We start from the raw sequence: 26,595 nt of genomic DNA on the forward strand, positions 1-26,595 counted from the left end.
GGGTGATGGCTTTAATGTGCAGGGAGGTGAGATCAATTACAAATTCAGGGTTAAATACGTCCTGGCTGGGTGACCACACTGAGACACAAATCTTATAGGAGAACATATGGCATATTAGGGGTGCCAAAAGTTATGCACCCCAAGTGATTGTATTTACTTACCTGACACCCAGGGCTGGTGCTCCTATCAGCAGAAAACAGTACTGACCTGGGATTCTTCTAGTGAGTAGGGATGGGTGAGTTTGATCCGTTTCTCCAAAAATGTGTCGCCGGCGAAATGTCTCAGACGGCCATTAAAGTCTATGGGCGTCAAAATGTTTTTGATGCGCAGCGAAATTTTTTGTTGCTTAAAGGGGTTGTTTACTTTTAAATTTTATGATGATTTAGAGAGGGATATTCGGAGACAATTTGCAATTGGTTTTCATTTTGTGGTTTTTGAGTTATTTAGCTCTTTATTCAGCAGCTCTTCCGTTTGCAATTTCAGGCATCTGGTTGCTAGGGTCCTAATTACCCTAGTAACCACGCCTTACGAGACTGTGATATGAATAGGAGAGGCCTGAATAGAAAGATGAGTAATAAAAAGTAGCAGTAACAATACATTTGTAGCCTTACAGAGCATTTTAGATGGGGTCAGTTTGAAGGCAGGGTGCATCTCTAGCTTGAACAAATTTCTGTCGTTTTTATGTTTTATTACAGTTTTACTAATGAAGGTGAATTGCCCTTGAAGCTGTGAGTCTAACTTCTCCCAAGGGACAAAACTGTTACAAATGTATCTTAAAGGGATACTGTCATGGGAAATTTAGTTTTTTTTCAAAACACATCAGTTAATAGTGCTGCTCCAGCAGAATTCTGCACTGAAATCCATTTCTCAAAAGAGCAAACAGATTTTTTTATATTCAATTTTGCAATTCTGACATGGGGCTAGACATATTGTCAGTTTCCGAGCTGCACCAGTCATGTAACTTGTGCCTGCATTTTAGGAGGGAACTACTTTCTGGCAGGCTGTTATTTCTCCTACTTAATGTAACTGAATCAGTCTCAGTGGGACCAGGATTTTACTATTGAGTGTTGTTCTTAGATCTACCAGGCAGCTGTTATCTTGTGTTAGGGAGCTGTTATCTGGTTACCTTCCCATTGTTCTTTTGTTTGGCTGCTGGCGGGAAAAAGGGAGGGGGTGATATCACTCCAACTTGCAGTACAGCAGTAAAGAGTGATTGAAGTTTATCAGAGCACAAGTCACATGACTGGGGGCAGCTGGGAAATTGACAATATGTCTAGCCCCATGTCAGATTTCAAAATTGAATATAAAAAAATCTGTTTGCTCTTTTAAAAATTGGATTTCAGTGCAGAATTCTGCTGGAGCAGCACTATTAACTGATTCATTTTGGGAAAAAAAAAACATGTTTTCCCACGACAGTATCCCTTTAAGTTTGAAGGCAGGAAAAAGCGACGAATGCCGCAACTAAAAAATCAAGAAAATAGATAATGAAGACCAATTTAAAAGTTGCTAGGAATAGTTCATTCTATAAAACACTAAATGTTAACATTGAGGTGAACTTTCCCTTTAATGAAGGAATATGTGACGCTAATTAACTTCCCAATATTTAACATTTGTTTAGTGCAAATGTAAAGACTCAAAGCTGTATTGTCTCCCCCTTTGTACGCGGCTGTTTCTGAGAGATTGTTGCAGGGAAAGGTAACTGAAGAACTACAGCTATAGATTTCATTGTGCTGCTGGTAACTCAGGGAGCTTGTTTTGTAATCCCTATTTTAGTGTCTGTACCCCGGAGAAGTAACACACTGGAATATCCTCCCATGCGTTCCACGACTCGTTTCCGTTTGACAGCCGATTTAAGGGTCCTTATTCTACGTGAAGCATTGTTTAGCTGTTCTGAGCATGCCTGTCGGATCATACACGCTAAAGTGCGTTCAAGAGGAATAAAAATTGAGGGTCCACATTTTAGCTTTATCATTTTTGGGTTTCGAAGATACTTTTTAAAAGTAAGCAAACCAGTTATGAGGCATGTAAAACTTCTGATTATTATACCGGCATAGCATAGACATCCTCCTCGTTGCCCGAGTCCTGTGTTGTTGGAGTGTGCAGGTAAGGCACGTACAGAAGGCGAGTGGGAGCTGGAGGGTGTGAGCAGGTGGTTTATGTTGTTGCACATGGTCATTATTATTAGTAGTATTATTATTGCTGCAAGGTTTATGCTGTAGTATGAATGCTCTTCTTGTAATGCCTTTAATCAATACTCAGATACACTAGGGATGTAAACATTTTCGATTTTAAAGGGGTAGTTCACCTTTAAATGAACTGTCAGTATGATGTAGGGAGGGATATTCTGAGACAATTTGTAATCGGTTTTCATTTTTTATTATTTGTGGTTTTTGAGTTATTTATCTTTTTATTCAGCAGCTCTCTCTTAAAGGAGAACCAAACCCTTAATTCATAAAAACCCCTACCCGACATAGTCCCTCCCCCCACGTGTAAACTCCGACGGGATTTTTCGTCCCATCCGATCGAGATCTGGCCGGCTTTCGGCCAGATCTCGATCGGTGAAGCCCGTCGGGGGGCCCCATACACGGGCCAATAAGCTGCCAACACGGCCTGTCGGCAGCTTTTATCGGCCCGTGTATGGCCACCTTAAGTGGTGATGTGATCTTAGAGTAGAATGTACCCATTGTTTATACAGTCTGGAGAAAGTAGAGTTTATCTTTAAAGAGGTGGTTCTCCTTTAAGTTAAGTTTAAGTATGTTATAGAATGCACCATTCTAAGCAATTGTTCAATTGGTCATCATTATTTATTTTGTATAGTTTTTGAATTATTTTCCTTCTTCTGACTCTTTCCTGCTTTCAAATAGGGGTCACTGACCCCATCTAAAAACAAATGCTCTGTAAGGCTTCAAATTTATTGTTATTGCTACTTTTTATTACTCATCTTTCTATTCAGGCCTCTCCTATTCATATTCCAGTCTCTTATTCAAATCAAATCATGGTTGCCGGGTTAATTTTGACCCTAGCAACCAGCTTGCTGAAATTACAAACTGGAGAGCTGCTGAATAAAAAGCTAAATAAGTATAAAACCACAAATAATAAAAAATGAAAACCAATTACAAATTGTCTCAGAATATCCCTCTCTACATCATACTAAACGTTAACTCAAAGGTGAGCAACCCCTTTAACTTTTAGTTGGTGAAGAATGCACAATTCTTCGCAACCTTTCAGTTGGTCTTCATCGTTTTTCTTATTTTGCTTATCCGGTAGTTGGGGGGGTCACTGACCACAGCAACCAATAATTATTTCTCTGTAAGATCCTAGTTTTAAAGGGGTTGTTCACCTTTAAATTAACTGTTAGTATGATGTAGAGAGGGATATTCTGAGACAATTTGCAATTGGTTTTCATTTTTTGATATTTGTGGTTTTTGAGTTATTTAACTTTTTATTCAGCAGCTCTCCGGTTTGCAATTTCAGCCATCTGGTTGCTAAGGTTCAAATTCCCCTAGCAACCGTGCATTGATTTGAATAAGAGACAGGAATATGAATAGGAGAGGCATGAATAGAAAGATGAGGAATAAAAAGTAACAATGACAATACATTTGTAGCCTTACAGACCATTTGTTTTTTGGATGGGGTCAGTGACCCCCATTTGAATTCTGGAAAGAGTCAGAAGAAAAAAGGCAAATTATTCTAAAACTATAAATAAATAAATACTGTTGCTTAGAATTGGTCATTCTATAATTTACTAAAAGTTAACTTGAAGGTGAACCACCCCTTTTATGTTACTTTTTATACTTTTCTTTCTATTCAGTATATTTCCTCCAGTCTCTCATACAAACCAATGCCTGGTTGCTAGGGTAAATTGGACTGTAGCAACTAAATAGGTACTGAAATTCCAAACCGGAGAGCTTCTGAACTAAAAGCTACATCATTCATAATATGTACGGAGTAAAGACCAATTGCAAATTGTCTCAGGATATCACTTGTCTGCATCTTACTTAAAACTCCAGGGATGTTACGAGGCAGCGCTAAACAACAACTGACTTAACCTTGTGCTGTAGCAAATGTTGGTGCATATAAATAAAGAATAAAAATAAAACAATGGCGTGGCAGAAACCATGTAGGTGAGAGGAGAATTGAGTTGAGCCGCAGCTCCCTCTGGTGTGAATTCAGAGAATGTAAAATTACAGCTGCAGGATCTAACACCTGAAATACTTGGGACCTGTGATTTCCACATAAGGGGTCTTTCTGTTATTTTGGAGCTCCATGCCTTGAGGCTGCTAGAAACATTTTATAAAACACCCTGTTGCTTGCACTACAAAGTGTATTGACTTATTGCAGAGAAAAAGCAAATCAGCCCAGAAGGAAGAATCGCTTGCTTTAACTGGACTCTATTGGAAATGGCATTGCTATACTTCAGAGCTTTCTGGGTAACAAGATTCCAGATACCATAGACATAGGGATGTTACTGGGCGACATAGGGATGTTACTGGGCGACATAGGGGTGTTACTGGGCAACACAGGGGTGTTACTGGGCGACACAAGGATGTTAATGGGCGACACGGATCACAGATGTTACTGGGCGACACGGGTGTTACTGGGCGACAAAGGGGAGTTACTGGGCGACAGGGATTACAAGGATGTTACTGGGCAACACAGGGGTGTTACTGGGGGACACAGGGATGTTACTGGGCGACATTGGGTGTTACAGGGGGACACAGGGGTCACAAGGATGTTACTAGGCGACACGGGTGTTACTGGGGGACACGGATGTTACTGGGCGACACGGGTTTTACTGGGGGACACGGATGTTACTGGGCGACACAGGGGTTTTACTGGGGGACACAGGGATGTTACTGGGCGACATTGGGTGTTACAGGGGGACACGGGTGTTACTGAGTGACACAGGGGTCACAAGGATGTTACTGGGCGACAGGGGTGTTACTGGGGGACACGGATGTTACTGGGCGACACAGGGTTTTTACTGGGGGACACGGATGTTACTGGGCGACACAGGGGTGTTACTGGGCGACATGGATCACAAGGATGTTACTGGGCGACACGGGTGTTACTGGACGACACAGGGATCACAAGGATGTTACTGGGTGACACGGGCGACACAGGGATCACAAGGATGTTACTGGGCGACACAGGGTGTTACTGGGCGACACAGGGATCACAAGGATGTTACTGGGCGACACAGGGTGTTACTGGGCGACACAGTGATCACAAGGATGTTACTGGGTGACATAGGCCTGGGTCACATGAGCTACTGGATTATTCAGTGTAATTTTGCATACCTGCCAACAATCACCTCTGGCATTTATACATATTTGATATATTTACTGAAAAGAGAATTGAAATATATATGCCTGTGTGATGTCACTGCTTATGTCATAGAGTCACTGTCCCGGTGTAATGGTGCAGTCTCGTTGCATATTTGGTTTTATGGTGTTGGACCTGGGATGGGGGGCATAGAGTCAAACATGGTGATGAAGTGAAATGTTGCTGAGACCTCTTGAGATTTCACATGTCCAACACCAGGAAGCCATATTTAAGTGTCAGCAGAAAGGCTTCAGTTTGGGCAGCACTGCTGTAAAGTGTTATGGAGCTATGTAATGAAAGACATTGTTTGCCCAAGAGCAGTAACCCTGGGCAAACTAAGTGCTTTTTTTACATATAGGGCTTAGTGTTGCCATCTTACCCTACCATATCTGCTATCCGCACTCTTCCTACCTAAAACTGTTGCTCTACAGGGCTCAGGCCAGTCTCCAAGAGACAGCTCCTATACACATCCCAGCAAGCAGAGATTACAGGGAAGTTTAATAGACAGAGGATCACATACTATTGCCTTGTACTCCCAACCAAGGGAGGAACCAGCCAAAACCTTGAAATTTCCACATTGTATTGTCTTATTGCTGTTTAACACCTTGTGTGACACAGTGCAGTGACAGCCCCAGGCTAGATGCAGCACCCATATGAGAAATGAGATGTCCAAGGCCGTTGGAGTTCATTATGAGATGGCAGGCGCTGATAACAGGCCTCTCTAATCTGTACTGATAAACCGAGCTGATTGCAAAACAGCAGTACGAATGCAGTAGAGGAGCACGGCCGGGCAGGAATTTATTTGGGTAGCGATGGAATTTGCATTATGCACGGATGTGAGTAAAGGTACGAATTTCATTGGGACCTAAAGGAATTGCTGATCTGCAGAAAAGAAGATTGGAAGATGCTGGGGCATAATTTCAGGCTCAGATCTTCCCTGATGAAGGCCTGGAATGGCTCTGAGCTTGTAACATGTCTGCATTATTATTATTAGCATTTATTTATATAGCGCCAGCATATTTTGCAGCGCTATTATTCATAATTATTATTATTTCTTTGTTGAGTTTTAGTTCTCCTTTAATGGGATTCTCTCTAGCCGTCATGGGTCCCTGTTTAAACTTCTGGGGTGTTTTTGTATCCTCAGGCGTTTGTATGTTCTACCAGCACTTCTGAAGAGGGCAGAGCTTAATGTCTAACAGAATGATGCAAGTTGACTGCCACCCTGCTTATAAATTGGTTGACATTAAAGGAATTGTTCAGTATAAAAATAAAAACTGGGTAAAATAGATAGTATGTGCAAAATAAAAAATGTATCTAATATAGTTAGTTAGCCAGAAATGTGATGTATAAAGGCTGGAGTGACTGGATGTGTAACAGAATAGCCAGAACACTACTTCCTGCTTTTCAGCTCTCTTGCTTTCCACTGATTGGTTACCAGGCAGTAACCAATCAGAGACTTGAGGGGGGGCCACGCGGGTCATATCTTTTGCTTTTGAAACTGAGCTGAATGCGGAGGATCAATTGCAAACTCAATTAACAGTTATGTCCCATGTGGCCCCCCCTTATAGTCACTGACTAACTCAGAGTTAGAGAGCTGAAAAGCAGGAAGCAGCCTTTATACATTTCATTTTTGCCTAACTAACTATATTCAAATTTTTTTTTTATTTTGGATAGACTATCTATTCATTCAGGTTTTATTTTTACACTGAATTGTTCCTTTACTTCACGCTACATTATAAAATTTCATTCCTGAACCAGCAAGTGTATTTAGTTGTAATATTGGTGTGTAGGTGCATCGCAGGTCATTTTGCCTGGTCATGTGCTTTCAGAAAGAGCCAGCACTTTAGGATGGAACTGCTTTCTGGCAGGCTGTTGTTTCTCCTACTCAATGTAACTGAATGTGTATCAGTGGGACATGGGTTTTTACTATTGAGTGTTGTTCTTAGATCTACCAGGCAGCTGTTATCTTCTGTTAGGGAGCTGTTATCTGGTTACCTTCCCATTGTTCTGTTGTTAGGCTGCTGGGGGGGTGTGATATTACTCCAACTTGCAGTACAGCAGTAAAGAGTGACTGAAGTTTATCCGAGCAAAAGTTACATGACTGGGGGGAGCTGGGAAACTGGTAATATGTCTAGCCCCTTGTTAGATTTCAAAATTAAAATTGAGAAACGAATTTCAGTGCAGAATTCTGCTGGAGCAGCACTATTAACTGATGTGCTTAAAAAAAATGTTTTTTCCCATGACAGTATCCCTTTAAGAGCCTGGTGAAAACCTATCCCTTTAGAGATTTATGTGAGGTATTTAACCCAGGCACAATTCTTAGCTAAATACATAAATCATTTTGGGGTTTTAGCTACTCAAGTGGACCGCCAGATAAGGCTAATGTGATTTTTTTTTTTACTGCCCAGAGCAATGATATGAGCCCATGGGGAGGCCTTTGAAGACCAAGAAGAAGACCCGCTCCCCAGCCATGGCTCCTGATCAATATAAGTGACATCGTCCCAATTAGATATCAGTAATGGAGATCAGATTGTCCCATAGCTGACATGATCAAGAGGGGCAAGGTCTGCAGCCAATGGGGGTGGCTCGAATCCCTTCCACCTTTTCAGGAGTGGACCTTGCAGAAGAAAGTGGAATTTATGAAATCTAATTCTCTACTTTGAAATTTTTTTATTGTCTTCCAGCATGGCTGCTCGGCGCATTCTCAAGGCTGTGCTGGTGGATCTTAGTGGCACCCTCCATGTAGAGGACACCGCTATACCCGGGGCACAGGAGGCTCTGAAAAGGTGGGTGAGAAAGGTCCTTACACAGTCAACAGGTCAGGGAGGTGCTATGCCCAAATTGAATTACTGCTACGTACCAACAGGGGCTCTCCACCAATGAGGCGAGTTGAGAAACACGCCTCAGGCGGCATCACCCCCCTGGTTGCCAGGGGCGGCATTCCTGATAACTAAGAGCTGAATTTCCGTTTTTCAACCCGGAAATTCAGCTCTTCTAGTGCAGAGAGCTCAATTGCAATCTCTTCACTAGTGACGTGGACCACCACTGACCCCCTCTGGTGCGGGGGGGGGGAGGAAAAGGAAGGATCAGGGCACAAAGAATACACAGCTATTGTGCTGCATATTATATATAAATATACTGTAAATATACAGAGAGAGGCAGGTGGGGACCAATCAGAGATGACTAAAACATCAGCTGACTGAAGAGTTTGGCCCATTACTGCTGTTAAAGGAGAAGGAAAGGCTAAAATTAAGTAATTAAGGTCTATATAAATACACCAATAAACCCTCAAAGTAATGCTGCTCTGAGTCCTCTGTCAAAAGAAACACCACATTTCTTTCCTTCTATTGTGTACTCATGGGCTTCTGTATCAGACTTCCTGTTTTAAGCATAAACCTCCAGGGCTAGGGCTTGAGCATGCTCAGTTTGTTCCTCTCTCCCTCCCTGCTGTAATCTGAGCCCAGTGCTATGCATGAGCCGGGAGAGACTCCGGCAGGAAGTGATGTCACAGCAAGCCAATATGGCAGCTGCTATCGTAAACAAACAGAGAACTTCTAGAGCTGTTTACTCAGGTATGATAAAGCATTCTGCAGAATAAATATAGTGTTCTAGCTTGCACTATTGTGGCTAATCTGTTGGCAATAAACTTCTTCAGTAGCTTCCCCTCTCCTTTAAAGAGGTGGTTCATCTTTGAAGGAATTGTTCAGTATAAAAATAAAAACTGGGTAAATAAATAGGTTGTACAAAATGAAAAATTATTTTAATATAGTTAGTTAGGCAAAAATGTGATGTATAAAGGCTGGAGTGACTGGATGTGTAACATAATAGCCAGAACACTACTTCCTGCTTTTCAGCTCTCTTGGTTTCCACTGATTGGTTACCAGGCAGTAACCAATCAGAGACTTGAGGGGGGGCAGATGGGTCATATCTGTTGCTTTTGAATCTGAGCTGAATGCTGAGGATCAGTTGTAAACTCACTGAATAGTTATGTCTCATGTGCCCCCCCCCCTTAAAGCCAATCAATAAAAAGTAATGGTAACACAGAGGCTAAATAAAAGACAAATAATTCAAAAACTCTAAAAAATGAAGACCAATTGAACAGTTTCCTTTCCTGCTGCAGACTGAGAGAGGCGCCAGTGACATTGCGCTTTGTCACCAACACAACCAAAGAGTGCAAGAAAACCCTCCTGGAGCGTCTCCGGAAACTGAACTTTGATATCCAAGAAGATGAGATCTTCACATCACTGACTGCCGCACGGAACCTTCTGGAGCAGAAGAATGTGCGCCCCATGCTCCTGGTGGATGATAGCGCTCTGCATGACTTTGAAGGTATGAGATTGAGTTTAGCAAGCCGTCATGGGGTAGAATATAGATTTGGTTTGTAATTTTGTGTAGGGCTAGTTGCTGTTTAGTTCCCTGTATAACTCAGCCTGCAGCCTTGTGTCTTTATATGGTCTCAGAACAACCCCTCAGTGACTTCTAATATCCTTATCATTTACAGTAGGGGGTACATTATCCCTTATAATACATGAGTGATACTCAGAGTTCCCTGTATAACTCAGCCTGCAGCCTTGTGCCTTTATATGGTCACAGAACAACCCCTCAGTGACTTCTAATATCCTTATCATTTACAGTAAGGGGTACATTATCCCTTATAAGACAGAATAGAGTGGATTCGACCAGACTGTTCAATCACTAAGCCTCCGTCCAATGAAGCCAATATCAAATAGAACAAGAAAGTGATGAATTTCAGTCCAACGCAGTGGGTTGCTGCAAAATCAGTGCTTTATTCGACACAACATGTTTCGAGCTAGGCTTTTTGTCAAGTGTGACTTGTGCTCTGATAAACTTCAATCACTCTTTACTGCTGTACTGCAAGTTGGAGTGATATCACCCCCTCCCGCCCCCCCCCAGCAGCCAAACAAAAGAACAATGGGAAGGTAACCAGATAGCAGCTCCCTAACACAAGATAAAAGCTGCCTGGTAGATCTAAGACCAGCACTCAATAGTAAAAACCCATGTCCCACTGAGACACATTCAGTTACATTGAGAAGGAAAAACAGCAGCCTGCCAGAAAGCATTTCTCTCCTAAAGTGCAGGCACAAGTCACATGACCAGGGGCAGCTGGAAAATTGACAAAATGTCTAGCCCCATGTCAGATTTCAAAATTGAATATAAAAAAATCTGTTTGCTCTTTTGAGAAATGGATTTCAGTGCAGAATTCTGCTGGAGCAGCACTATTAACTGATTCATTTTGAAAAAAATGTTTTTTCCCATTACAGTATCCCTTTAAGGACTGGAGTCCAAAACTGCCCCCATACTCCAGATGAGGCCTCACCAGGGACCTATAAAGAGACAGAATTATGTTTCATCCCTTGAGTTAATGCCCTTTTTTTATACAAGACAGAACTTTATTTGCTTTAGTAGCCACAGAATGACACTGCCCAGAATTAGACAACTTGTTATCTACAAAGACCCCAAGATGCTTCTCATTTAAGGAAACTCCCAACACACTGCCATTTAGTGTATAACTTGCATTTATATTATTTTTGCCAAACTGCAAAGTGGTTTGCAGAGTGGTATGTTATGGACTCTCCAGTTGTGGTCATCTCTCCATGTGTTAGCGGCCTCCATATGTTATAGATCATTGATCGACAACCAGTGACTTGAGTGTAACCTGTTGCTTCAAAGTAAGAATCCATGTTAAAGGAAAACGAAACCCTAAAAATAAATGTGGCTAAAAATGACATATTTTATATAGTGCAGTGAATCAGCAGAAAAGAAGATGGGGAGCTACTGGGGCATCTTTGGAGACACAGATCTTTACTGCTAAAGGGCTGTGGTTGCCTTGGGCTGGTACAGAAGCCCAAAACATAATGTACAACATTTCTAGCCTACTTTCATTAAGCTTTAGTTCTCCTTTAACATTTCTGGCTTGGAATAAAGACAGTTTTACTCCATGCAGAGTCTTCTGTAGACCAGCAATCCACATGGTGCTACCAAATAGCCAATCGCAGCCCTTATTTGGCTTCCTCACGGATCTTTTATCATGCTTGGTGGTTCCCCATACACTTTTTACACCTGAGTGTGGCCCTCGAGTTAAAAAGGTTGGGGATTTCTGGTGTAGAGTGAGCACAAGACGTCCGTTGCACAAGGCCAATGGACTAGAACTCAAATAAGCATCAAATAATAATTATAGATATGAAAAGTGAAGTCAGCGCTACATGAATATCATTTAACACAGGACAGTTCTGAATGAAAATTACAGCCGCTCTTTTAATGCAGAACGGAGCTCCAGAAGGTTTTTTACCTTGATGAGAATTTCCACCTTGGGCTTTGTAGCCAAGCGTGACTAATCGACAGAACGAATGTGCAATCCAATTATGGCGGCACCTTCTCCTGGTGACCTCTATTTGTATCTCCGCTGGCAGGTATAGCCACACACAGTCCCAATGCGGTGCTGATAGGATTAGCTCCCGAACACTTCAACTATGAAACCATGAACAAGGCCTTCAGGTGAGTCCGTGCTCATTCCATTTGATGATTTGTATAATAGACTGGTTCCTTTTTAACAATTGTGTTTCCTTTTCTGCCCCCATGGGACACGTTAACTGCTGTGTTGTGTGAAACATGAAAAGCTCATTTACTGACAGAATGTCCTGAAACGTATCATGTGATTAGGGTTAGTTTTAGGTTAATGGATATAGGCTATGGTATGTCCAACCAGCTGAGATAATATCCCGCTGTCATAATCTTTCTCTTCTGTCTCCATATTTGCCTGTTTTCTTTTCCTACTGTCTTCATCTTACCCTACTGTCTCCATCATGCCCTACTGTCTCCATCTTGCCCTACTGTCTCCATCTTGCCCTACTGTCTTCATCTTATCCTACTGTCTCCATCTTATCCTACTGGCTCCATCTTGTCCTACTGTCTTCATCTTATGTTACTGTCTTCATCTTATCCTACTGTCTCCATCTTGTCCTTATGTCTCCACCTTGCCCTACTGTCTCCATCTTGTCCTACTGTCTTCATTTTATCTTACTGTCTTCATTTTACCTTACTGTCTTCATCTTATCCTACTGTCTCCACCTTGCCCTACTGTCTTCGTCTTATCCTACTTCTCCATCTTGCCCTACTGTCTTCATCTTATCCTACTGTCTCCATCTTATCCTACTGTCTCCATCTTATCCTACTGTCTCCATCTTGCCCTACTGTCTGCATCTTATCCTACTGTCTCCATCTTATCCTACTGTCTCCATCTTATCCTATTGGCTCCATCTTGTTCTACTGTCTCTATCTTGCCCTACTGTCTCCATCTTATCCTACTGTCTCCATCTTGCCTTGCTTTAGACATTTTTTCTTTGCCATCCTCTACTGTCATTATGGTTTTCTTTCCCTTTGCCTCCAACTTTCTCTGCTGTCCTCATCTTTCTCTTCATTTCTCCATATTTGCCTTTTGTCTCCATCTTGCCCTACTGCCTCCATCTTATCCTACTTTGTCCACCTTGCCCTACTGTCTCTGTATTATTTTGCAGTCTCCCTCTTATCCTACTGTCTCCCATTTGTCCTACTGTCCCCCTATTATCCTACTATCTCCATCTTGCCCTGCTGTAGCCATCTCTCTTTGTCATCATCTACTGTCATCATGTTTCTTTTCCCCTTTGTCTCCAACTGTCTCTGCTGTTTACATCTTTCTCTGCTGTCATTATCTTGCCTCACATTTGCATCCTTGCCCTTGTGTTGAAATCTTCCAACCCAGAACTGCCTAGCAGGCCTGGACTGGGAGTCAAAATAGGCCCTGCCATTACAAGTCCACAGAGGCCCAAACAGCCCCCTTCCAGCCCACTATATGGTAACTTTCTATGGAACCATACAGCAGCCCCTCTGGCATTTGCCAGAACCCACAGATTGCCAGTCCGGGCCTGCTGCCTAGCTACACCCCCTCACTTCACTTGTGGCTGTTCCATTTTTGGAATTTCTACAGGCTGTTTTACTTAGGTTGGATTCTGGTCACGTGACCAGGAGCCTGTGTATTTTAGAAAAAGTTATTGCATTTCCCCAAACCAGCTTCCCTATCTGCCACCCAAGCTTTTCAGACATGAACTGTTTATAGGGAAGAGAAGAAGCACATGGCCTCTTATGTGGAGTCGGACACCTCCCACCATTTTATCTAATCTTTCTGCAGCTCTTATCTTATCGGCCCAGCATCTTCAGGTGAAATAAATTCATTTTGTCAGTGCCGTTGCTGTTCATCCATGTGCACAGTGTTCCCATTTTACTCCTAATTGCCTTTCTCTTTCTGCAGTTCTATTCAACCTCTGGGTTGGTGCAGGTCAATGGTTTTACTGCCATTACACTTACACACTAAAAAATAAAGTTATATTTTTATTCTACATCAATTAACACCGAGGCTTACCGCATGAATCACTAGAGTCTTAAACCATCATTTGTATCTCAGTTCTGTTTCCTTTGATCAGAGCTGTCTTTTTGGACTTGCAGTTGGGGTCATTGACCAGAGAACTACCAGAGATAATGGGGTTATATAGAAGCAAGATGGAGACAAGAGAGCGATATTGTGGCAGCAAATCTTTATACGTGTTGTACATGTATATCCAATCCAAATTCACTTGTTTGGGATTAAGCCGAACCTCCGAATCCTTCATGAAAGATTGGCTGAATACCGAACTGAATCCAAACTTACATATGCAAATTAGAGGCGGGGAAAAGAGAACCATGGGTGCAGTGCACGCTGAAAATTATTTCATATTTTTGGTTTGTGATGAAAAGTCAGGTGATTTTAAGGATCTGGATTTGGTTCGGCCAGGCATGATGATTCAGCCGAATCCTGCTAAAAAAGCCGAATCTTGACTGAATACCAAAGCCTGGATTCAATACATCCCTAGTGAAAAGATGTTGATGGTTTTAATAAAACGCAAGTGCCCCTATCTAGTTACCTGAGTGTCATTAAAGGATACAAAATCTATGCATTATCCAACCATGCGGAGATACGTGTATAATGCCTGTACCAAATGGAGAATGAAGATCCCAATAAAAGACTTGTAGAAAGATCACCATGGATGGTTGAGGTCAATTTTTCAACCATACTGTGTAGCGTCTCTTAAAGGATAAGTAAACCTTTAAACCAAGTGAATGTAAAATTGATGAGAGTGCTATTCTAAGACCTTTTGCAATGCACATTCATTATTTATTTTGTTTTTATTCCAAGATATTAAGGGATACATGTTTCCCACCAGTCTGACCACCAAGTAGTCAAAGAAGTTGTCAGCCTCTGTTGAAATGTGTAGCAGCTTTCATTTCAGAAACATTATTTCATGCCTGAGCACCATAGGCAATTTATGAAAGTAGATAAAGATGTTGTTATTTTGCTTGTATGTCTGGAGCTCTGGTTATGATGTTAGGTTGCACCTAGCTCTGGTTATTGTGTTAGGTTGCACCTAGCTCTGGTTATGATGTTAAGTTGCACCTAGCTCTGGTTATGATGTTAAGTTGCACCTAGTTCTGGTTATGATGTTAGGTTGCACCTAACTGTGGTTATGATGTAAGGTTGCACCTAGCTCTGGTTATTGTTTTGGGTTGCACCTAGCTCTGGTTATGATGGTAGGTTGCACCTAGTTCTGGTTATGATGATAGGTTGCACCTAGTTCTGGTTAATAAGTTAGGTTGCACCTAGCTGTGGTTATGATGTTAGGTTGCACCTAGCTCTGGTTATTGTTTTGGGTTGCACCTAGCTCTGGTTATGATGATAGGTTGCACCTAGCTCTGGTTATTGTGTTAGGTTGCACCTAGCTCTGGTTATTGTTTTAGGTTGCACCTAGCTCTGGTTATGATGTTAGGTTGCACCTAGCTGTGGTTATGATGTTAGGTTGCACCTAGTTCTGGTTTTGATGTTAGGTTGCACCCAGCTCTGGTTATGATGATAGGTTGCACCTAGCTCTGGTTATTGTTTTAGGTTGCACCTAGCTCTGGTTATGATGATAGGTTGCATCTAGTTGTGGTTATGATATTAGGTTACACCTAGTTCTGGTTATGATGTTAGGTTGCACCTAGCTCTGGTTATGATGATAGGTTGCACCTAGTTCTGGTTATGACGTTAGGTTGCACCTAGTTCTGGTTATGAGGTTAGGTTGCACGTAGCTCTGGTTATGATGATAGGTTGCACCTAGTTCTGGTTATGATGTTAGGTTGCACTTAGTTCTGGTTATGATGATAGGTTGCACCTAGCTGTGGTTATGATGATAGGTTGCACCTAGCTGTGGTTATGATGTTAGGTTGCACCTAGTTCTGGTTTTGATGTTAGGTTGCACCCAGCTCTGATTATTGTGTTGGGTTGCACCTAGCTCTGGTTATGATGATAGGTTGCACCTAGTTTTGGTTATGATGTTAGGTTGCACCTAGCTCTGATTATTGTGTTGGGTTGCACCTAGCTCTGATTATTGTGTTGGGTTGCACCTAGCTCTGATTATTGTGTTTGGTTGCACCTAGCTCTGGTTATTGTGTTAGGTTGCTCCTAGCTCTGGTTATGATGTTAGGTTGCACCTAGCTCTGGTTATGATGTTAGGTTGCACCTAGCTCTGGTTATGATGTTAGGTTGCACCTAGCTCTGGTTATGATGTTAGGTTGCACCTAGCTCTGGTTATGATGTTAGGTTGCACCTAGCTCGTTTATGAGAATGTTCATCCTGGTTCCTCGTGTTATGTAAATCAGCCCTTGTCTCTTCCTCATCACTTAAATTACATAAAGAGTGAATTTTATTGGTGCTCCACTGCAGTTAGCTGGGCAGTAAATTGATCTTGTTATCTGGCTGGGTAAGTGATTAGATTGACCCTATCAGGTAAAGGCTAGAATTTTATGGTCCTCTTCAGAACAAATAGGTCTGATAAGCCAGCTGCCTGCTGTATGGCCGCTCCCACCTCTGTTCCTTTACGTGCTGTTCCACACCTTAGCATAGAAGTCTGCAGGCTCCCTTTCATTCTTAACCCGCTATTGTTGCCCCTGATTTCCATAGATCAACAAAAGAGATTTCAGGCCCAGCAACTTCTTGAGGTAACATATGGTCCCCTGCAGTTAGAGCTCAGGACCTCCCCGTGATCTTGGAGATGGCTATTTCTCACCTGTACATGAATAGGTTCTTTTGGGCTGGTAGGGTTATATGCCTCTATCATCTGCCAAGGTTTGGCCTGTTCCACATTAGCGAGTTCACCAGTTACTGGTGCTCGGCTTATTGTCAATGGCTTGTAGGAAGGGGACCTGGAGGTGGATCTGTGTCCAGTGATTGGAGAGTACCAAGAAGCCTCCTTATGTTGCCAGGCTTGAGGCCAAGTAGCAGTCATGCCTCTTCCTCAGCCAACTCATACTTACCTGCCAGGAGACATACCATGACCTATTTTTTTTAGTGAAGTTCCACCAGTAGCTCCATCTATATCCAATAGAAGGGTCAAGCCTGGTGGACCCTGCTACCTCAGGGGTCTCTGAGGCAGCAGCCCAGTGGGCCCCGGGCCCCCCAGTCCAACGCTGTCCAGTAAGGGCCTTACATTCAATAGTATTATCAGCAGTGCCAGACGGACAAAGGAATTGTGAATGCCATTCTTACACCTTAGGCTACAAGCCATTAGCCTAATACTCACTGAATTTCTCAACTGGAGAACAAGGCCTTGGGTAAAAGGGTATCAAATTTTGGGGATTGGCACACCCTCAAGTATTAATGATGGATTTAAGCTCTTATCTGGAATATGTTAGACATGTTAATGCTTTCATATGCAAGGTTCCTGTAAGGGATTAAGGGGCAGATTTATCAAAGGTCGAGGTGAATTTTCAAATGAAAAAAATTTGAATTTCGAGCTATTTTTTTGTGTACTTTGACTAGGGAATAGTCCAAATTTGATTTGAATTAAAAAAAAAATTCGAAAATCGAAATTTATCATGTACTGTCTCTTTAAAAATTCGACTTCACCCATTCATCATCTATAACCTGCCGAATTGCTGTTTTAGCCTATGGGGGACCTCCTAGAATCCATTTGGAGTTAATTGGTGGACTTTTAAAAATCAACCAAATCGATCGAATGCGCCATTAATTCGATTCGAACTATTCAAATTTGACCGAATATGGAAAATGGACCAATTTGACCCAAAAAAAACTTTGACTTAATTTCAGTTGGCCTGTTAAATTCAAATTTCGAAGTTTTTTTCAATTTCGAAATTCGACCCTTGATAAATATGCACCTAAGAGTTGAGATTTCCTCTACGGTTGTTTAGTGGCCTTAGATAAGAGGACTAGTGGGAGAATATTGTAGCCCCCCAGCTGTAGGAGTGTGGCTTGGAAAACCTATTGATACTAAAGTGTCATGAGCATCCCCTAGTGGTAAAAAAAGGCAACAGATGTCCATGCAAATAGTCTTAGTGTATCTACATCACACTATATATACTTTCATTTTAAGGTGAACTGCCCCTTTAACCTAGATTTTGAGCCCTTAAGGAAAACTAAACCCTAAAAATAAATATGGCTAAAAATGGCATATTTATATAGTGAACTTATTGCACGAGGCTAAAGTTTGAGCTTGTCAATAGCAGCAATGATCCAGGACTTCAAACTTGTCACAGGGGGTCACCATCTTGGAAAGTGTCTGTGACACTCACATGCTCAGTGGGCTCTGATTGGCTGTTGAGAAGCTAAGCTTAGGGCTCGTCACTAATTATCCAGCAGAAAATGAGCTTCCCTGGCTGTAATATAAGCTGATGCTACAGGTTTGCTGATTATTCAATTCTGATGCTAATTGCACTGGTTTCTGTGCTGCCATGTAGTAATTATCTGTATTAATTACTAATCAGCCTTATATTGTGACATTTCTATTCTATGTGTACTGTATATTGTGAGTGGCTCCCTAAGCTCAGTAAGTGACAGCAGCACAGAGCATGTGCAGTGAATCAGCAGAAAAGAAGATGGGGAGCTACTGGGGCATCTTTGGAGACACAGATCTTTACTGCTAAAGGGCTGTGGTTGCCTTGGGCTGGTACAGAAGCACAAAACATCATGTACAACATTTCTAGCTACTTCTTTAGTTACGCTTTAGTTCTCCTTTAATGTGAGTCCTTCTTCCTGCAGCCAAGGGTTAAAAGCACCATAACGAGTTGCTGTTTCCCTGTGAGTCGGACTCGGGCCCCTCTGTGCCGGTCTCCTGGGCTGCCCGGGATCTGTTTGCTGTGCCAGTCAGGAGGGACATTACTCACAAATTATAAACACTTCTCTTTCATGCACAACATATAATACAAAGACTTGTTTTGTTTTCATGTAAAAGCAACGGCAGCATCACAGCTTGGTACCAACAGGCTTTATTCACTGGAAATTTATAACAGATTCTGGTGGGGATTTTGCTTTCCTTCTGACAATCGCCAGGTCACTGGGTTTTTGTATTGTACCCGCTGCTTATCAGGACACAATGAGATAGGGAGCAGCCTTCATTAAAGGAACAGTTCAGTATAAAAATAAAAACTGGGTAAATAGATAGTCTGTGCTAAATAAAAAATGTATCTAATATAGTTAGTTAGGCAAAAATGTAATGTATAAAGGCTGGAGTGACTAGATGTGTAACATAATAGCCAGAACACTACTTCCTGCTTTTCAGCTCTCTTGCTTTCCACTGATTGGTTACCAGGCATTAACCAATCAGAGACTTGAGGGGGGGGGCACATGGGTCATATCTGTTGCTGAACTGAATGCTGAGGATCAATTACAAACTCACTGAACAGTTTTGTCCCATGTGGCCCCCCTTATAGTCACTGACTAACTCAGAGTTAGAGAGCTGAAAAGCAGGAAGTAGTGTTCTGGCTATTATGTTACACATCCACTCACTCCAGCCTTTATACATTACATTTTTGCCTAACTGACTATATTAGATACATTTTTTATTAGGGATGCACCGAATACAGGATTTGGCTTTTTCAGCATAATTCAGATTCGGCCGAATCCTTCAGCCCGGCCGAACCGATTCTAAATCCTAATTTGCATATGCAAATTAGGGTCGGGTGGAAACCGTGTGACTTTTTGTCACAAAACAAGGAAGTAAAAAATAATTCCCCTTGCCACCCCTAATTTGCATATGCAAATTAGGATTTGGTTTGGTATTCGGCCGAATCTTTCGCAAAGGATTCGAGGGTTTGGCTGAATCCAAAATAGCGGATTCGCTGCATCCCTATTTTTTATTTTGCACAGTCTCTATATATTTACCCAGTTTTTATTTTTACCCTGAACTGTTCCTTTAAAGAGCCAATTCTCAGAATTGCCTAACCACAGATAATCTTCATTAGTGCCAGTGCTTGGTGCCAACACTCTATGATGTAGACATTGATATTCTGGGACACTTTAGCATTTTTACCACTGCCCCCTGACCCCTTCTGATCTGATGTCTCCATCCTGGATTATGGCAGACCACCCATGTTTGGGCCCCTGTAGCACTTTTCAGGAATGCTGGGTAGTTCTTAGGGATGCAAGGAATCCAGAATTCGGTTCAGGATTCGGCCTTTTTCAGCAGGATTCAGATAAGGCAGAATTGAATCCTAATCCTAATTTGCATATGCAAATTAGGATCCGGAAGGGAAATCACGTTACCTTTTTTTGACAAAACAATGAAGTAAAAAATGTTTTCCCCTTCCCACCCCTAATTTGCATATGCAAATTCGGATTCTGTTCGGTATTTGGCCGAATCTTTCGCAAAGGATTCTCGGGTTTGGCCGAATCCAAAATAGTGGATTCGGTGCATCCCTAGTAGTTCTTGCTGGTTATCAGAGTTCTTTGGTCTTCATTTAAAGGACATGTAAATCCTCCCCACAAACAGCCTATTTGAAATCTTTAGATACCTGCCACTCTGGGGGTTAAAAGGTTAACAGTAAGAATTAATAATAAAAACCAATTGAAAAGTTGCTTCGAATTGTTCTGTAATATAATAAAAATTACCTTAAAGGTGAATCACCCCTTTAAACCTGCTGATTTGCAGTATAAGTGAATGGGGGAGGTCCAGGGATCAATTTGGGGATGTTTGCAGCCTTCCTGACATTCGAGTTTTTTTCAGAGAAGAAACTCGAATCTAGGTGTTTTTTTTAAATTTGATTCGAGTTTTTTCAAATTTGTCCAAGCTGAGAAAATTAAATTTTATTAAGAAATTTCGATTGGTTGAATTTTCGAGTTTATGGGGTTTTTAAAAAAAACTCATGAATTTGAAATTTGACCATTGATAAATGTGCTTTCTCCTGTTGAACTAAGTGTGGATTCACAAAAATGTCTGTATGTTCCTTACACTGGGCAGGTTGGTGCTGGACGGGGCCCCGATCATTGCCATTCACAAGGCCAGATACTATAAGAAGAAAGATGGATTAGCCCTGGGCCCCGGGCCATTTGTTACAGGCCTGGAATATGCCACGGACACTCAAGCCACGGTGGTGGGGAAGCCGGAGAAGACCTTCTTCCTGGAGGCCCTGAGGAGCACCGGGTGCAGCCCCGAGGAGGCCGTTATGATTGGGGATGTAAGTGACTGTGGGTTGGGGGGAGTAAAACACAGGCAATATATAGTGAATAAAGTACCCCCTCTTGTAAAATATAAGGATATCATTTACAAGATATTCATGGCTTTTGTGTATTATATATAGATACACATATAGATACATAATGCAACAGTGACCTCCTGTGGTGCAGCCTGAGAGCCAACAGTAACTAGCCAAGCGCTCAGACATCCAGCAAAACTCCCTTTATACACACCCATGCCAGTCATATATACTGTATATTAATGATAAAAAAAACCTCCCCCCTACCCTGGGTACTTGCCCCTCCATGCAGATTCTGGCCTCTGAGTTCACGGCAGCCATCTTCTTTCTTCTGTCTTTTTCGGCACATTTGCAGTTGGAGTAAATTTCTGATCCCGAACCACTGCGCATGCGCCGAAAGTCATGAAAATTTCTAAAAATGTTTTGTCAATTTTCGGCACAAGCGCAGTTGTTTGGGATCGGAGATTTACTCCAACTGCGCATGCGCCGAAAATGCGTCAATACACAAAGATTACCGGAGAAGAAGAAGATGGCTGCCGTGAACTCTGAGGCCAGAATCTGCATGGAGGGGTGAGTAAAAAAATGAGGGGCATTTGCCCGGGGGGGGGGGGAGGTAGGCTGGGGGGAAGTGGGGAGTCTACCCAGGGTAGGGGGAGAGGTTTTTTAAACTACGGGTTGAATTCTCCTTTAAACTGCCAGCTTCTGACTTCCTGTTTTATAGGTTTGCACCTGCCCCACCCCTTTTGTGACATCATCAACGGCACAGGTGTATAAATGGAGGGGGAAGGCAGGGTTGGGTGCGGGTTGAGGGTTGAGGGTTTCTCGACCTGCTCAACACTACAGTGTATATATATATATAGTGAATAAAGTACCCCCTCTTGTAAAATATAAGGATATTATAAGTTACCGAGGAGTTTCATGACCATATAAAAACACGAGGCCGAAGGTCGAGTGTTTTTATACAGGTCATGGAACTCCGAGGTAACTTCTAATATCCTCATATTTTACAACTGGGGGTACTTTATTTATTATAATACACAAGTTTCAGTGAGTCATGTGACAGAAATGACATCAGAACTCACCGTTTATAACTGATGACATCAGAACTCACCGTTTATAAGGATATCATTTACAAGATATTCATGGCTTTTGTGTATTATATATATATATATATATATATATATATATATATATATATATATATATATATATATATATATATATATATATATATGTTCCTATTGGATGGATTTCCCAGCTTTTGTAAAGATATTCTACCTTGTCTCAGCCATTTTATTTGCCTTTGCTTTACTGGGGGGTTCAGAGTGCCCCTTCGCTAGAGTGGAAATCTCTTAGACCTGGAAATTGTGCTGGCAGCAAAGCACTCCAAATGGCCCCAGGTGTCAGCATTTTTAAAGAGTTTAGCCAAAATAGTACAAGCTATAAGACTATATTTATTCTGCAGAATGCTTTACCATACCTGAGTAAACAGCTCTAGATGTTCTCTCTGTTTGTCTAGGATAGCAGCTGCCATATTAGCTTGTGTGACATCACTTCCTGCCTGAGTCTCTCCCTGCTCACTCATAGCTCTGGGCTCAGATTACAGCAGGGAGGGGAGGAGGGAGGGAGAGAGGAGCAAACTGAGCATGCTCAAGCCCTAGCCCTGGAGGTTTAAGCTGAAAACAGGAAGTCTGATACAGAAGCCCATGAGTACACAATAGAAAGAAAGAAATGTGGTGTTTCTTTTGACAGAGGACTCAGAGCAGCATTACTTTGAGGGATTACTAATGTATTTATATAGACCTTTCTGATAAATCTTAATTAGTTTTAACCTTTCTTTCTCCTTTAATAATTTTAGCAGCAAGGAGCAGGGATAAATGAAAGGGGATCTGCGGTCGGTAGGACATAGTCAGATTAAATTGGACAGTCATGGAAAAGTATAAAGAAAGCAGCACCTGAAGCAACATCCTAACTTTACTGGCAGTTTCACTCTTGCAAAAGGCTCCATTGTTTCTGACAAAGGCATCTTTCTAACATTATTCATTATTTGTACACCCCTGGAACATATTGATAAACCATCTTACAGGAGGTCATTAATTAATCAATTTCTTCCTTTCTTTTGGCCAGGATTGCAGGGACGACGTTGGTGGGGCACAGAATACAGGGATGCTTGGAATACTTGTGAAAACTGGTAGGTTCTGTAAAATATAATATAACTGTCATACAAAAACTGGCATTCATATTTCTCTGCTTCTCCTGGAGTTCACTAACTATTCTCTTTATTCTACTCTCCTGGTTCCATTCACCACACTAGACAGCAGTGCTGTAATATATCAGATTTCCATCCTACTACAGTTCCCTTCATCCTTTATAACAGCTAAACATCCATGCAGATATTTGGTTTATCTGATATTACGTCTATTACCCCCTGCACATCTGTAGTTCAGGTTGTACTTCAGCTGGAGCCAGTAGTGAGAACACTGCAGTAGTTTGGGTGCTCCACCTACTGGTAAACGCAGGGCTGTGCACTAAATTGTTTTTTAATAAAGCAATATGGCCGATTGCCTTTTTAGAGAGGACAAGAAATTATTTTGCTGAAAAAGTAGGTATGCATTAGTTTTATAGGAAAAAAAATTATTTTTTTCATCATATTATTAAATTGCATTCGGGCAGGTTTGACTGGCCTCCGAACTGAATGTATCACAAGTTTTTCTATATTTCATCCATGGTGCACTTACTATTCCCTGTTCCTATTTCTCCCTCATGTAAACCATATCATTGTATCATCTAGTAATACAACTAATGATGCATGGTTCACACATGAGGAAATTCAAAAGAGACCAGAACATGTTAAGATAAACAAAGGTCTGGGGCCAGATGGTATTCATCCCAGGGTAATTAGCGAGCTTAGCTCTGTGATTGCCAAACCTCTTTACTTAATTTTTCAGGATTCATTGAGGTCTGGCATAGTGCCGAGAGACTGGCGAATTGCTAATGTGGTGCCGCCATTCAAAAAGGGATCCCGTTCTCAGCCTCAAAACTATAGGCCAGTTAGTCTGACGTCAGTGGTAGGAAAGCTTTTCGAGGGGTTAATAAAGGATAAGATACTGGACTTCATAGCAAATCATAATACTATGAGTGTATGCCAGCATGGTTTTATGTGTAATAGATCTTGCCAGACTAACTTAATTTCTTTTTATGAGAATGTAAGTAGAGACCTTGATTCTGGGATGGCAGTGGATGTGATTTACTTAGACTTTGCTAAAGCATTTGATACCACAAAAGGTTACTGGTTAAATTAAGGAATGTTGGACTGGAACATAGTATTTGTACCTGGATAGAGAACTGGCTAAAAGATAGACTACAAAGAGTGGTGGTAAATGGAACATTTTCTAATTGGACCAGTGTTGTTAGTTGAGTACCGCAGGGCTCTGTACTAGGTCCCTTGCTTTTCAACTTGTTTATTAATGACCTGGAGGTGGCCATTGAAAGTACTGTTTCTATTTTTGCAGATGATACTAAATTGTGCAGAACTATAGGTTCCATGCAGGATGCTGCCACTTTGCAGAGTGATTTGTCTAAGTTGGGAAACTGGGCAGAAAACTGGAAAATGAGGTTCAATGTTGATAAATGCAGGTTATGCACTTTGGCAAAAATAATATAAATGCAAGTTATACACTAAATGGCAGTGTGTTGGGAGTTTCCTTAAACGAGAAGGATCTTGGGGCTTTTGTAGATAACAAGTTGTCTAATTCTGGGCAGTGTCATTCTGTGGCTACTAAAGCAAATAAAGTTCTGTCTTGTATAAAAAAGGGCATTAACTCAAGGGATGAAAACATAATTCTGCCTCTTTATAGGTCCCTGGTGAGGCCTCATCTGGAGTATGGGGGCAGTTTTGGACTCCAGTCCTTAAGAGGGATATAAATGAGCTGGAGAGAGTGCAGAGACTAAGTGCAACTAAACTGGTTAGAGGGAGGGAAGATTTAAATTATAGGGATGCACCAAATCCAGGATTGGGTTCGGGATTCGGCCTTTTTCAGTAGGATTCGGCCGAATCCTTCTGTCCGGCCGAACCGAATCCTAATTTGCATATGCAAATTAGGGGCGGAGGGAAAGCGTGTAACTTTTTGTCACAAAACAAGCAAGTAAAAAATGTTTTCCCCTTCCCACCCCCAATTTGCATATGCAAATTAGGGTTCGGATTCGGCCGAACCCAAAAAAGTGGGTTCGGTGCATCCCTATTAAATTATGAGGGGAGACTGTCAAGGTTGGGGTTGTTTTCTCTGGAAAAAAGGCGCTTGCGAGGGGACATGATTAGACTTTACAAGTACATTAGAGGACATTATAGACAAATGGCAGGGGACCTATTTACCCATAAAGTGAATCACGTACCAGAGGCCTCCCCTTTAGACTAGAAGAAAAGAACTTTCATTTGAAGCAACGTAGAGGGTTCTTCACAGTCAGGACAGTGAGGTTGTGGAATGCACTGCCGGGTGATGTTGTGATGCTGATTCAGTTAATGACTATAAGAGGGACTTGGATGATTTCTTGGACAGACATAATATCAAAGGCTATTGTGATACTAAGATCTATAGTTAGTATAGGTATGGGTATATAGAATTTATGTGACAGTAGGGAGGGGGTGTGAGTATGGATGAGGGTTTTCATTTGGAGGGTTTGAACTTGATAGACTTTGTCTTTTTTCACCCCGATGTAACTATGTAACTATCTGAGCACTTTGTAAATGTAGTGTTTTCCAAGACATTGGCAGTTTTAGACTGCTAATACTAGGCTTTTGGCTCAGTAGCTCATGGAAAGAGTGTCAGAGACTCTTACTGACAATGTGCTGCCTGCCTCCTTATTTAACCCTTGGGTTGTTAACACTCTGACTTTTAAAGAGAGCTATTGAGCTGAAAGCCTGCTATCATTAGTCTAAAACTGCTCATATCTCGAAAAAAAAATAGAAAATAAATGTACATTCCAAAAATGCTGAGGTGCACTTTGAGTAAGTCTGCATCATTTAATATTTTGGGTTTGTCCTGCAGTTTTGCTAAAGCCAAATGTTAAGCTTCCCATGACTGGTATTTTTCATGGCAGTGGATGCTGGGAACTGTAGTTTTGCAATAGCCGGAAGCCAATGTGTACGGATACGGTATATTTGCTCCGTTACTCACGTTTACAACTACCCATGATGCCTCTGTAAAAGGAAATTTCTTCCTTACAAACACTCTCTTTCTCTGGGCATTATTATATCATTAATAAATTCGATTTTTCTTTGTTTCCAAACAGGAAAATATAGAGCAGGGGATGAAGGGAAAATAGACCCAGCTCCATATGTCGTGTGTGACTCTTTCCCACAAGCAGTGGATCATATACTGAAGAACTTGCTGTGAGATGCCTCCCAATAAACTGTATGATGAGATATATATATATATATAATATATTTGTGTTACTGACAGCAGGGATAGGAATAAAGCTGTCTGTGAATTCTCTTGTGTAATGTTCATATTCAGCAAGACTCGCTGTTCTGACTCATGAATATAAATAGGACTCATGTACAGGGTTACTCTATAACAGAGATGTGACTTGGACCAGAAGCCTTTGACAACTGATCAGCAGTTTGTTGCTTAAAGTGCAGTTGAATTAGAGTATTGATAAGCGAATATCTGATTATAATATCCAATAAAAGATAAGCTAAAAACTGATTGGTTGCCATGG

At 41.6% G+C, this 26,595-nt stretch overlaps 1 protein-coding gene across 3 annotated transcripts; it reads left to right on the forward strand.

Moving 5' to 3' along the window:
• Positions 1–211: 211 nt before the first annotated feature.
• Positions 212–26,582, forward strand: hdhd2.L (haloacid dehalogenase like hydrolase domain containing 2 L homeolog). Of its 3 annotated transcripts, none has more exons than XM_018267090.2 (7): positions 212–235; positions 8,010–8,111; positions 9,446–9,654; positions 11,757–11,841; positions 20,643–20,859; positions 23,005–23,068; positions 26,167–26,582. In XM_018267090.2, the coding sequence occupies exons 2-7, from the start codon at positions 8,011–8,013 to the stop codon at positions 26,268–26,270; spliced, it is 780 nt and encodes a 259-aa protein (XP_018122579.1). In that variant the 5' UTR covers positions 212–235; position 8,010; the 3' UTR covers positions 26,271–26,582. The 3 variants fall into 3 exon arrangements, with proteins under 3 accessions (XP_018122579.1, XP_018122564.1, XP_018122571.1); XM_018267075.2 differs by lacking the exon at positions 212–235 and adding an exon at positions 1,900–2,103; XM_018267082.2 differs by lacking the exon at positions 212–235 and adding an exon at positions 2,110–2,149.
• The last annotated feature ends 13 nt before the right edge of the window (positions 26,583–26,595 follow it).

The sequence above is a fragment of the Xenopus laevis genome, chromosome 1L (genome assembly GCF_017654675.1).
Source record: "Xenopus laevis strain J_2021 chromosome 1L, Xenopus_laevis_v10.1, whole genome shotgun sequence".
In the NCBI taxonomy this organism is placed as follows: Eukaryota; Metazoa; Chordata; class Amphibia; order Anura; family Pipidae; genus Xenopus; species Xenopus laevis.

What these genes read in the sequence shown, in the direction of transcription:
- hdhd2.L (XM_018267090.2), top strand. Translation starts at nt 8,011, where the DNA reads ATGGCTGCTCGGCGCATTCTCAAGGCTGTGCTGGTGGATCTTAGTGGC. An exon ending in CGCTCTGCATGACTTTGAAG is followed by an intron (nt 9,655 to 11,756) that starts GTATGAGATTGA and finishes CTCCGCTGGCAG; the next exon opens with GTATAGCCACACACAGTCCC. An exon ending in ACCATGAACAAGGCCTTCAG is followed by an intron (nt 11,842 to 20,642) that starts GTGAGTCCGTGC and finishes TACACTGGGCAG; the next exon opens with GTTGGTGCTGGACGGGGCCC.